The sequence below is a fragment of the Chanodichthys erythropterus genome, chromosome 22 (assembly GCF_024489055.1).
Source record: "Chanodichthys erythropterus isolate Z2021 chromosome 22, ASM2448905v1, whole genome shotgun sequence".
NCBI lineage: Eukaryota > Metazoa > Chordata > Actinopteri > Cypriniformes > Xenocyprididae > Chanodichthys > Chanodichthys erythropterus.
This window is the reverse complement of record NC_090242.1, coordinates 25,859,608-25,872,552: the sequence shown is the minus strand read 5'-3', so window position 1 is coordinate 25,872,552 and position 12,945 is coordinate 25,859,608. Positions and strand designations below refer to the sequence as shown.

The window sequence follows — 12,945 nt, the reverse complement described above, 5'->3', positions numbered from 1 at the left end:
AAGCCCCTGTCCTATATTTGTTTTTCTTTTCAGTAATTTGTCACTTGGTTGTAAGTCACAGTGTGGAAGAAAAGATCTGTTGCTACTTCTGTTACATCACAGCTTTAAAAGGATAGTTCACCCAAAAATGAAAATTCTTTCATTAATTACTAGGGATGCACCAATACCATTTTTTTTTAAGGACAGAGTACGAGTACTGATACTTTTTTCTAGCACTCACCGATACGATACCAATGCCTATACATTTATTAATTTCTCTCTCTAACCTTCAAAGGGCATAATTACCAATATATAATTGTTGTTATATAAAAATACATTTGCAAACAAATTGCAAACAATACAACAAATACTATAGAGATACAAATTAAACTTACAAATTAACTTTTTTTTCAGATACAGTAGGTTTATTTACCTTGTATACATTTATTTAACATATTTTGTTGTTTCATTAACATTAATGACAGATATAGGCTATGGTCCCTTAAAGACTGAATCCATGGATACTGACACATATCCTGTTTTGACCCAAATGTATACGTCCACTTAAGCCATAACCGTAGTACATGTCCCTCATGTCGTCCCAAACCAGTAAGACTTTTATTCATCTTCGGAACACAAATGAAGATCTTTTTGATGAAATCTGAGAGCTTTCTGTCCCTCCATTAACAGCTACGCAACTCACATTTTGATGCTTTAAAAATGATTTGAGGCATTTAGTCCAAATTTTCTGAAGAGACTCTATCAGTTTATATGATAGACAGACTTAATTTAGGCATTTATTCACATATGCACCTTAAAGGATTAGTTCACTTTCAAATACAATTTTCCTGATAATTTACTCACCCTCATGTCATCCAAGATGTTCATGTCTTTCTTTCTTCAGTCGAAAAGAAATTAAGGTTTTTGATGAAAACATTCCAGGATTAAGTTCCTAGACTTCAATGGCCTCCAAACGGTTGAAGGTCAAAATTATAGTTTCATTGCAGCTTCAAAGGGCTTTAAAGGTGCCATCGAATTGAAAATTGAATTTACCTCGGCATAGTTGAATAACAAGAGTTATGCCAGCCCATGATCGAGGCATTACACAAGGGCAGCCAGTATTAATATCTGGAGCCTGTGCACAGCTGAATCATCAGACTAGGTAAGCAAGCAAGGACAACAGCGAAAAATGGCAAATGGAGCAATAATAACTGACATGATCCATGATAACATGATATTTTTAGTGATATTTGTAAATTGTCTTTCTAAATGTTTTGTTAGCATGTTTCTAATGTACTGTTAAGTGTGGTTAAAGTTACCATCGTTTCTTACTGTATTCATGGAGACGAGCCGTCACTATTTTCATTTTTAAACACTTGCAGTCTGTATAATTCATAAACACAATTTCATTCTTTATAAATCTCTCCAACAGTGTGTAATGTTAGCTTTAGCCATGGAGCACTATCAAACTCGTTCAAAATCAATTGTAAACATCCAAATAAATACCATACATAAGCGATTAGACATGTTGGATGACGAACACTTTGTAAAGATCCATTTTGATGGTTATATAAGCTGTGTGAACTTTGTTTATGCTGATTAAGGCAAGCATGAGCTCCGTGGGCAGGGAGCGTGAGCATTTAAAGGGGCTGCAGCCTAAATCGGCTCATATTTAATGATGCCCCAAAATAGGTGGTTAAAAAAAATAATTTAAAAAAATCTATGGGGTATTTTGAGCTGAAACTTCAGACACATTCAGGGGACACCTTAGACTTATATTACATCTTTTAAAAAGATGTTCTACGACACCTTTAAACGATACCAGATGAGGAATAAGGGTCTTATCTACAGGGTTCCTACGTAATTTGGAAAAGTATGGAAAAGTATGGAATTTGATTTGAGTAATTTCCAGGTCTGGAAAAGTATGGAAAAATATTTGTGTTTCCAGACTATTGTCTCTATTCAGTTTTCTAATTTATTATACTTGTAAAATAGTCACTTTACAGCGAAATTAGCTCTTTTGAATCAAAATACATAATTTATGTAAATCGTGTAGATCCGAAGAGGTTTTTTTCAGGGCGATTGCGTGTCTCAGATTCTCACAAGAATCGAAAATGGGCTACTTTCCCATAGACTGGAGTGAGTCGTGATCTTTCTTGGTGCTCTGTGGCGTGACAGATCGCTGTAGCTCTCGTGAACCAACCATCTCTTCCGCTTTACTAGTTACAGCACAAAATAAACATGATTGAACATCCGAAGGTATGTTGAAAGATAAAGTACAACTTACTGAAATCTGTATCACATGCAATCGATCAATCATTGTTTCAACTGCAGAAAGACATCAATAAAACAGCATGTAGCCTACCTCAGAAAAGCCGTTCAATGTCCAAAAACTCATTATTCAGCTAAAAAATGAACTTCGAGAGGAGCATTTTGCTAAATATATGCACTATAGGCTATTGCATATTCATTGTATTTGTACTTAACATGTGCTTCGATATTAAATGTATAAATCTGTTTCATGACAGCCACCATTTAAATGTTTTTAAGCCTAAATAAAAAAAAAGTAGAAAAATAATTGTCATTAAAAATTTATATAAACTTCCTTATGTGTAATTTAGCCTATATGAAAGTAGCTTGCAAATCAGTTTTAACCTAATATTATAATGATGTACCAGCTGTATGCCCCAAATGAATCAATATTGAATCGAAGGTAATCAAATCAAAATCAAATCGCAAGCTTCTGAATCAAAATCGCATTCAATTGTGAAATTTGTGTCAATGCTCAGCCCTGCTGTCAATAATTTATTATTATTTTTATTTAAAATTTTTTTTACTTGAAGCAAATGTTGGTTTTCCCATTTATGTTGTTGTCAGACTGCACCAGAATGCTTCATTTACATGTTAAAATCACAAAAATCTTCTCCTGGGGGAGGATGCCCCCAGACCCCCTACAAAACTTTACTTTGTACACATCACCTTTTACACCTCTTTTTACTTTGCAGATGTTTGTAAACTTGCATTTCTAAAATATTACGGAAACTGATACTGCGCTTGTGTAGGCTACTCATACTCGTAGGATAGTCTATAGAAATTTTTTGATACCAACAAATACTGACAACAGAACAGAATGGATAAATCAGAGAAGGATATCTATGAAGTATGTGTGTCGAATTATTAGAATGTTAAACTAATTAAATATTTACACCTATGTAGCGAGTGGTATGGTCAGAAAAGGAAACAAAGTCACTACGCCACCCTTTTAAACAGGGAATATATTAGTACTTTAATTAATTTAGATTTATCTGCAACAGGAGTCACACAGGAACGTAGTTTTAAGAAGAGAAGGGCCTAGATGTGAATACTAAATACAAAACTTTATTTCAACAATCAAACACTGATTTAAAAATCACTAAAAGACTGTAAGACCCATATTAAAAACATGAAGCAGAGAAAACATAGAAAAGGAGACTGAGGCTTACCAATGGCAGAAAATCGTTTGCAAGGAGGTCTGGAAATTTGAGTCTGGAAAAGTATGGAATTTTTAAATGGAAAATGTGTAGGAACCCTGTATCTAGAAAAATGATCAGTCATTTTCGAAGAAAAAAAAAGTAAATGTATATGCTTTATATAAACAAATGATAGCCTTCCAAGTGGTTCCGCCAAAACCGCACTTTCGTATTTTTCAAAAAGCTTACGCTGTATGTCCTACGCCTTCCCAAGTTTACGGAACGAACGCAGCGGCAGTTCCATTTTTTTCCGTTGGTAGAATAGGGAAGGTGTAGGACATACAGCGTAAGCGTTTTGAAGAATAGGAAAGTGCAGTTTTGGCGGAAGCACTTGGAAGGCTTTTTTTTATATTTGTTTATATAAAGCATATACATTTACATTTTTTTTTTTTTTCGAAAATGACAGATCGTTTCACTAGATAAGACCCTTATTTCTCATCTGGTATTGTTTAAAGCCCTTTGAAGCTGCACTGAAACTATAATTTTGACCTTCAACTGTTTGGAGGCCATTGAAGTCCCCTATAAGGCGAAAAATCCTGGAATGTTTTCATCAAAAACCTTCATTTCTTTTTGACTGAAGAAAGAAAGACATGAACATCTTGACATGGGGTGAGTAAATTATCAGGGAAATTTTATTTGAAAGTGAACTAATCCTTTAACCAGCAAAAATAAACAAATGTCAACTGAATCTGCCTGCACACGAAAACAAACCTCTTCCAGAATCTCAAACGTGCTGCGTAACACACGAGAATGAACCTCATTGGTTCTCACAACCTCATTCTTTCTTACCACAACTGATGTGTGAGTTGATGAATGTTTATATGTGAATCAAAGCCTAAATTCAGTCTGTTCATCATATAAAGCGATCGAGTCTCCAGAAAATTTGGACTAAACCATTCAATTTTTATGGATTAGTTTTACATTCTCTTTATGAACTTTTTGAAGTGTCATATTGGTAGTTGCGTAGCTGTCTATGGAGGAACAGAAAGCGCTCAGATTTCATTAAAATATCTTTATTTGTGTTCTGAAGATGAACAAAAGTTTTACAGATTTAGAATGACATGAGGATGAGTAATTAATGACAGAATTTTTGGGTGAATTAAAACTTTAAGGTGCTTTATTATTCCATTTTTTTCAACATGAAATGGAGACCAGCTGAGATACAGAAAATTGTACAAAAAACAACAACCGGTATTTTGTATATACAGGACATAATCAGCTCTAATCTGTTTTTAATAATATTAATACATTGGTTCATCTGTTATATCAGAAAAATACCATGCGAGTTTTAAACCTTTTGCTGTCTTTTTTTTGTTTTTGGATGCCTGTGCCTGCTAATATGAGACTGCATGGTGTCTGAGACACCGATAACGCACTTGATAGAGAAGAGGGGGGACCAAGATGAAAACTGTGTTTGTGTGTGTGCGCTCACCACAGGAGCAGCGCGCTGTAATCTCATTGCGCCGTGGTGAATTGTTTCCTGATGATGTGAGATTGTGATCTGTATAAATGCAGACCAAAGCTGATGTGTGCCTTCAGCCTTGGGGCTTTTCCTTGCGCTTGTTCTAACTGAACTCTCTACACTCTCGATCAGGTGGCGGTGAAAATTATAGACAAAACTCAGCTCAATTCCTCCAGTCTTCAAAAGGTGAGTGTGATCCTTCCTTAAGTTCAGTGGGGTCAGAATTCAATTTCAGAAATTTACTGGTAATTTGTTTTCTCTCACCCCCCTTCCACCCCTGTTAAGTTGTATCACTTCCTGTTGCCTCACGACTTTCAAGACGCAAAGCCTTTTCTCTGTAGGGCTCATGGCAGCTAATTATAGGAAATTAGGCTCAAATACTTCCTGAAGTAAAGGGTTGGTTGGTTGGTTTGCTTGGGGTGGGGGGGTTCATAACCACATCTTACTCGTGTGCACAAGCTTGAAATATTTATGCTCTGTGAAGGACAAACACATCTTCTGTTTGCAGCACATTGACATCTTCTGTCTCCATTTTCAGCTATTTCGGGAAGTGAGGATCATGAAGCTCTTGAATCACCCAAATATCGGTGAGCTTAACTGACAGACAAATCGCCCTTAAGTCTCTCAGCTTGAGTCTCCAGTTTTCCGGTTTTGGCAGTACCCAGTGTTTTTTTTTCCCCCCTTTTTTGGGTTCATTAATCCTTGTCCAAATGTCAGTGTTTTTCTGTGCAACTGGATTTGGTGAGCGTAAAACCTCTTGGGAATAACCCAAATCAAAATGATTTTTAGTCTTCATCCAACATGCTGAGAATTGCATTTAAGTAAATCAAATTGTGTCTGTGAGTTGAACCTCACAGTTTCTTACATTCCTCTTTTTTTTTCCCTCTTCTGTTTTCGTGTAGTGAAGTTATTTGAAGTGATTGAGACAGAGAAGACTCTCTACCTGGTGATGGAATATGCCAGCGGAGGTCAGAGCTTTCCCAAACTCATTTTAACCTAATTTTGTTTACCCTTTTACATCCCATAGTGTTGATGCACCATGAAGGTTCAACTGTTATGTAAATGCCTCTAGTTCACTGTAGACAGGATGTGTCTCAGTTTTGATCAATGTTCCCCCTAAATACCAAAATTTGAAAATATGAAAATATGCTGCTATTCAGCACAGTTTAGTGATTTAGGCAGTGTGACGTGTAAAAATGATCGCATCTACGCATGAGATTCTTTAAAAGCATTCTGTAATGGATCTAAATAAAATCTTAATGGGATGTTAACAAAACTTAAGGATTTTACACTGTTTCTATGGTGCAATTTAAAGGTATTGTTCACCCAAAGATGAAAATTATCCCATGATTTACTCACCCTTAAGCCATCCTAGGTTTATATGATCTTATTTCAGACTAAAACAATCAGAGATAAAGATTTATAGGTGCCCTAGAACTTTTTTTTTACAAGATGTAATATAAGTCTAAGGTGTCCCCTGAACGTGTCTGTGAAGTTTCAGCTCAAAATACCCCATAGATTTTTTTTAAATTCATTTTTTTAACTGCCTATTTTGGGGCATAATTAGAAATGAGCCGATTCAGGTTGTGTGGCCCTTTAAATCTGGTGCTCCACGCCCCAAGAGCTCGCGCTTGCCTTAAACAACATAAAAAAAAGTTTAAACAGCTAATATAACCCACATATTGGATCTTTACAAAGTGTTCGTCATGCAGCATGTCTAATCGCGTAAGTACAGTGTTTATTTTGATGTTTACATTGATTCTGAATGAGTTTGAGGTTGTGCTCCGTGGCTAGCGGCTAATGCTACACTGTTGGAGAGATTTATAAAGAATGAAGTTGTGTTTATGCATTATACAGACTGCAAGTGTTTAAAAATTAAAATAGTGACGGTTCTCTTGTCTCCATGAATACAGTAAGAAACAATGGTAACTTTAACCACATTTAACAGTACATTAGCAACATGTTAACGAAACATTTAGAAAGACAATTTACAGATATCACTAAAAATATCATGTAATCATGAATCATGTCAGTTAATATTGCTCCATCTGCCATTTTTCGCTATTGTCCTTGCTTGCTTACCTAGTCTGTTGATTCAGCTGTGCACATCCAGACGTTCTGCCCTTGTCTAATACCTTTCATAATGTTGGGAACATGGGCTGGCATATGCAAATATTTGGGGCGTACATAATAATGATCCCGACTGTTACGTAACAGTAGGTGTTATGTTGAGATTCGCCTGTTCTTTTGAGGTCTTTTAAACAAATGAGATTTATATAAGGAGGAGGAAACAATGGAGTTTGAGACTCACTGCATGTGATTTCCATGTATTGAACTCTTGTTATTTAGCTATGCCAAGGTAAATTCAGTTTTTGAATCTAGGGCACCTTTAAAAATATCCTGGCTCTTCCAAGCTTTATAATGGTAGTGAATGGGGTTTGAGATTTGAAGCACAAAAATATGCATCCATCATCATAAAAATAATGCATACAGCTCTAGGGAGTTAAAGGTGCAGTGCATAAATTTTAGTGGCATCTAGTGCTGAGGTTGTGAATTGCAATATAGAGAAGCTACGGTGGCCAACACAGGACAAAGATGTCGTCTGAGACAGCAGAGAGTAGCCAGTCAAGTAAACACGCTCTGTAGAGCAGTTTGTCCACTTAGGACTACTGTAGAAACGTGTTGCCACAAAACGGCGACTTTACATGTAAGGGGATCTGCGGTGTATGTAGATAGGAATGGCTCATTCTAAGGTAATAAAAACATAATGGTTCATTATGTAAGGTCTTTATACACTATTGAAAACATAGTTATGTATATTATATTGCATTTGTGTCAATGAATCCTCCTAAATATTACACACTGGACCTATAATAAAGGCCTTCTGAAGTAAAGCAATGGGTTTTTGTAAGAGGAATATCCATATTTAACACTTTGTTAACTATAATAACTAGCTTCCAGCAGACGGCTGTACGCATCGGTTTGCAACCTATGACCCGACGCATGACGAAATGATGAATGCGGAAGGATAGTGGAGAGGATAGAGCAAAACAAAACACTGGTCAAAAAGTCTAAAACAAGGCATTTTAAAGAGAAATGTCGGAAGATTTCATTATAAGAGAAGTTTATAAGTTATTTTAGATTATAAAGTTTTAAATATGGATATTTTTCTTACAAAAACCCATTGCATCACTTTATTAACCTCTTAGAGTCGTATGGATTACTTTTATTATGGATGGATGCATTTTTTGGGGCTTCAAATCCCCTGACCCCCCATTCACTTCCATTATAAAGCTTGGAAGAGCCAGGATATTTTTAAATATATCTCCATGTTCGTTTGAAAGAAGATATACGTATACACCTAGAATGGGGTAATTTTCATTTTTTGGTGAACTATCCCTTTAAGTATGAAATACAATTATTATTATTTTTTTTTTACAAACATTACAAGACCATAAGACGACAGCTGCATAAACATCCTAGCAGAGACAACATTCCATATGAAACACTAACAACCACATATTCTACTTTGTATGTCATGCAAATAAATTGCAGGTCCCAACACGTACACATCATGAATTATCAATATTGAATTTATTGACGGCTCTAGTTTCATTACATCAGTCGCTGATATGTTTCCCAAGGTATCGATTTATAGTATAGTGCCAAAGCCAGACCCTAGCTTACCTTTCCAATTTGTGCATCTGTTTCTTTTCTAAACGTGACTGTTGTTCCTCTTCTTGGTTTGCAGGTGAGGTGTTTGATTACCTCGTAGCCCACGGCAGAATGAAAGAGAAAGAGGCCCGAGCCAAATTCAGACAAGTGAGAGGCTGCGCATTTGTTTTTTATTCACTCACTTGTGCAAATTTGATATTGTTGTTGCATGAATACAAAGCACCATAGGGGCTGTAAACATATCAGTGGTGTTTGGGTTTGTCTGAGTTTGCTAAAACCTTCTTTTATAATTTTTAAAATTTAACACCCTGTTCACATGATGTAATGGTGTAAATGGAGTCTGATAGTTCGATGAGGTGGTCATTCATTTGTAAGTGCTAATGTTGATGACAATATGTGTAAATGATGCTTAAGTTGGTAAAGTTTAAAATCATTTATCAAATCACTTTAGGAGTCAGTTTGTGTATAGGCTATTGTTTATTATAATAGTACCAGCTGTGTGTGTTTGTGTGTGCACAGATTGTGTCAGCAGTGCAGTACTGTCACCAGAAGTGCATTGTCCACAGAGACCTGAAGGTACACAAGATACATTTTTTTTTTTTTTTTTTTTTTTTACATTCCGTTTTCTTTGTCTTTACCTCTGCCTTTGTGAGTGTAGTCTTCTATACTGATGCAGGTCCAGTTTCATCCCTAAATACTCCCTTGCTTACAGGCAGAAAACCTGCTACTGGATGCAGACATGAACATAAAAATTGCAGATTTTGGCTTTAGTAACGAGTTCACACTGGGCAACAAGCTGGATACTTTTTGTGGCAGCCCTCCATATGCTGCCCCCGAGCTCTTTCAGGGGAAGAAGTACGACGGGCCGGAGGTGGATGTCTGGAGTCTTGGGGTCATACTATATACACTGGTCAGCGGTTCTTTGCCGTTCGATGGACAGAACCTAAAGGTGAGCACAGAGAAATGGGAGTAAATGTCAACAGCTTTGCATTAAATTTTGACTGTTTGTTTTTGGGTGTGCTTAGGAGCTGCGAGAACGCGTTTTGAGGGGCAAGTACAGGATTCCCTTCTATATGTCAACCGACTGTGAGAACTTACTGAAGAAATTCCTCATACTCAACCCAACCAAGAGAGGGAGCCTTGAGGTACGATAGTCGAATATTGAAATATGGGGGTGGGGGTTATATTTCAAAGTAGGGTCTAAACCAGCACTATTAGTGTCGTAAGTGTATGTTGTTTGGTCAAACACCGGCATTTTTAAAAAGCTGTGTAAACATATTTCACGCTACGCTTCACGAATATCACAAAACCGAAATAACGGCTTTTACCTGTTGTCTGCAGGTTCGTTCTTTTCTTTGCCCCGATGATATGTAATACTGAAAGTTTTCATAGGAGATTTCGTCTCTCAGCCCCACTTTTTGCTCTTTCAGTCGCTTAAATTAATTGTTTACGTTCCATCTCCATTATCACAAAACCCACGACACACAACAAACACAGCTCCAATCACGGCATCCTCCATTCACTGGTTTTTAGAGTTTGCAAATGCCGCGCTTAAAGATGCTGCTGTCGGCAGAGTTCCTATTTCCGGTGCGAATGCAACCAGGAGCATGGCCCGGGGGAGAAATTTAGTTCTGGGGTAACCACCCTGGTGGCTAGTTCCTAGAACTACCTAATGTGAAAGCCCCTTGTGTAATTTCTACCAATGGTAAATTTTGACCCTAAAAGGTTTTTTTTTTCTTTTTTTCCAATGATTTGTGCACTTTGTTACAAAGAAAAAACAGTGAAGTTGTCACTGAGATGAAATGAGACATGACAAAGATATTTTATTGAACAGAATATTTATATTGTGCATAATTTCCATTCATATTGTCCAAATATGCAAAAAGTATGAAAATAATTTATAAAAATAATAAAATCTAATTAAATATTAGTATAAATTGTATAAACATAAAATACTGCCTTTTGAATTAGCTTTTTGAATATCGTATGTAAGATTCAATGCCAATGAAAACTGTGGTAAATCCAGTGTTCAGTTATTCTTGTGCAGATACCTGGTAAACCCAATGGACTGATATAAACCTTGATTCCTGGAAATTACATAAAAGCCAGCCAATCAGGTCTGGTGATTTTTAGCTAGCTTTTGCTATTTTTGTGTGCAGTATGCATCAGACTGTTTATGAAGGCTCTGTGGGCGTATAGTCTGAGGCTTAGACTCTGCATAAACAACTGTTTGCAGATTGATATGTTTTTGATGGAGTGATTTGGCTTTTCAGCACTGTGTGATGTGTTTTTGAAGTGCTGCCCTCAGTTGATCTGTGAACCCCTTTCATTAAGGCCAGCTCTTTTTACATTACGTTACTCCCCACCTCATATGATCTCTTTGTACACTTTTTGTTTTGGCTTACACTCAGCAGCAGATCATGAAGGACCGGTGGATGAACGTGGGCCATGAGGATGACGAGTTGAAGCCCTACATTGAACCCCAACCCGACTACAAGGACCCTAAGAGGACAGGTCAGCACCCCAGCTGTGCAGGGGGTTGGAAGAGAGGTGGGGCAGACGTGGCCCGGGGCTTTGGTGGTGGGTGGGATTTGAGACCGAGATGGGTTATGATTGGGTAATAAATCTTGGTGATGGGACTGGATCTGAATTCCTTACAGCAGCTCATCTGAGCATCTTTATTTGTGAGTTAAAGCAACGATTGATGACTTTCCTGCTTTTTAACGCTTTCGAATTTCCTGTTTTCTTGTCTCTTTGTGTTTTGTGCATGATTGTTTATTTTGATAGTATATTTTTTAAATCAATACGTTTAGTTGTTTTACTTCTACTTGGGGTTAGGGCTATGTATGTTTGAGGAAACACTGTAACTAATTTAGCATGTTGTCAAACATGCAAGCTGTTTTTCCTACTTATTTAACCCTTTGGTCTGTGTCCCCAGATATTATGCTACGAATGGGATACTCTTTAGAGGAGATACAAGACTCCCTTATCAACCAAAAATACAATGATGTCATGGCAACATACTTATTACTGGACTATAGGAACTCAGAGGTATGTTACTCTGAAGATCATATTAATATTTGTGTTTGTGCATGTAATTTGTAGGGCTGTAATAGTTTTTGTTGTATTATTTTGCCTTTGTTTTGCTTTGTTTTTGTCTGTTGCTTTGTTCTGTTTTGTTTGTTTTTTCTTCTCTTTTTGTTCTGTTCTATTTTTTTGCTTTTGTTTATTTTGTTCTGTTTATTTTTATTTTATTTACTAAAACTGCTATATGAAGCCAATGATGCAGAGAATTTCCGTAATTAGTCTATTAAATAGGCACCTTACGATTCATATTATAGCTGCACGATTCTGGATAAATTGAGAATTACCATTTTTGTTTAAAATATAGAACACGATTCTCCCACGATTCAGAATAGACAACTAAACAAAATATTCTATTTAAAAAAATATTCAGTTCATTTGATTTTTTTTTTTTTTTTTTGATTGTTTGAATGATTCAATGACTCACTCATAAAGACTTCACTTGTTCCATTAAGCTGGATGAATCTGCATTTTTTTTAAAAGTTTTTTTTTTTTAATGAATCTCTAGAATGAATGATTCAATGACAAATACATTTAAGTCACTTGTCGCCACTTACTGGCTTAATGATGTAACTGATACAATCTTTACTTGAAGTGTCAAGTTTCAAAAGGTGATTTCACCTTACTTGATACCACTGACTACTGTAGACATCAACGTTTATATCCGAACTATAAGACAGAAAAAATGTTCCTGTGTGGTTGAAATTACTGTTTGTGAAGCCGTTTCATATGCTTTCATATGCTCTCTCTTGCTCAGCGGCAGTGCCAAGACAGATCTGAATGTTCGCTGCGTTCGTACATGTCAAAGCTTTAATAGGCATTGGTGAAACGTTGTCGTTTAGGAATAGGATTGCATGGGTGTTTGAATCGATTTTTATTTTTAGAGGCTTCATTAAATGAAATAAACCATGGAACAAATATGTGTACCAAATTGAATGGTTCCTGTTTTTAATGTCAATTGTTTTTAACCTTAAGTGTAAGGTTAAACCTTAGTGTAATTATGCGGATTTGAGCACATAAATGTTAAATGCTTGCTGTCTTGATACCATTTTTTTCTCTCCCTCCTAGCTGGATGAACTATCAATAAAACCACGCCTAAGCACTGACCTCACAAACAACACCCAGTCACCTTCTCACAAGGGACAACGCAGCACCTCCAATCAGAAGTCCCGCAGATCCACAGACCAAAGTAAAGCGTCATTCTGCTGGTCATTAGCCACAATAAGCACTGGCTTG

General features: G+C 36.5%; 1 protein-coding gene across 14 annotated transcripts in view; it reads left to right on the top strand.

Moving 5' to 3' along the window:
- mark2a (MAP/microtubule affinity-regulating kinase 2a) overlaps positions 1-12,945 on the top strand; it is a 45,843-nt gene that overhangs the window by 18,204 nt on the left and 14,694 nt on the right. For 8 of the 14 annotated variants that reach the window (XM_067376896.1, XM_067376895.1, XM_067376891.1 and 5 more), the window contains exons 3-12: positions 5,083-5,136; positions 5,489-5,537; positions 5,853-5,918; positions 8,702-8,772; positions 9,145-9,201; positions 9,338-9,574; positions 9,651-9,770; positions 11,037-11,175; positions 11,564-11,676; positions 12,778-12,898. In XM_067376896.1, the coding sequence (XP_067232997.1) occupies positions 5,083-5,136; positions 5,489-5,537; positions 5,853-5,918; positions 8,702-8,772; positions 9,145-9,201; positions 9,338-9,574; positions 9,651-9,770; positions 11,037-11,175; positions 11,564-11,676; positions 12,778-12,898 (1,027 nt within the window). The remainder of the gene's footprint in view (positions 1-5,082; positions 5,137-5,488; positions 5,538-5,852; positions 5,919-8,701; positions 8,773-9,144; positions 9,202-9,337; positions 9,575-9,650; positions 9,771-11,036; positions 11,176-11,563; positions 11,677-12,777; positions 12,899-12,945) is intronic. The other 6 variants (XM_067376900.1, XM_067376893.1, XM_067376901.1 and 3 more) reach the window with 3 other exon arrangements.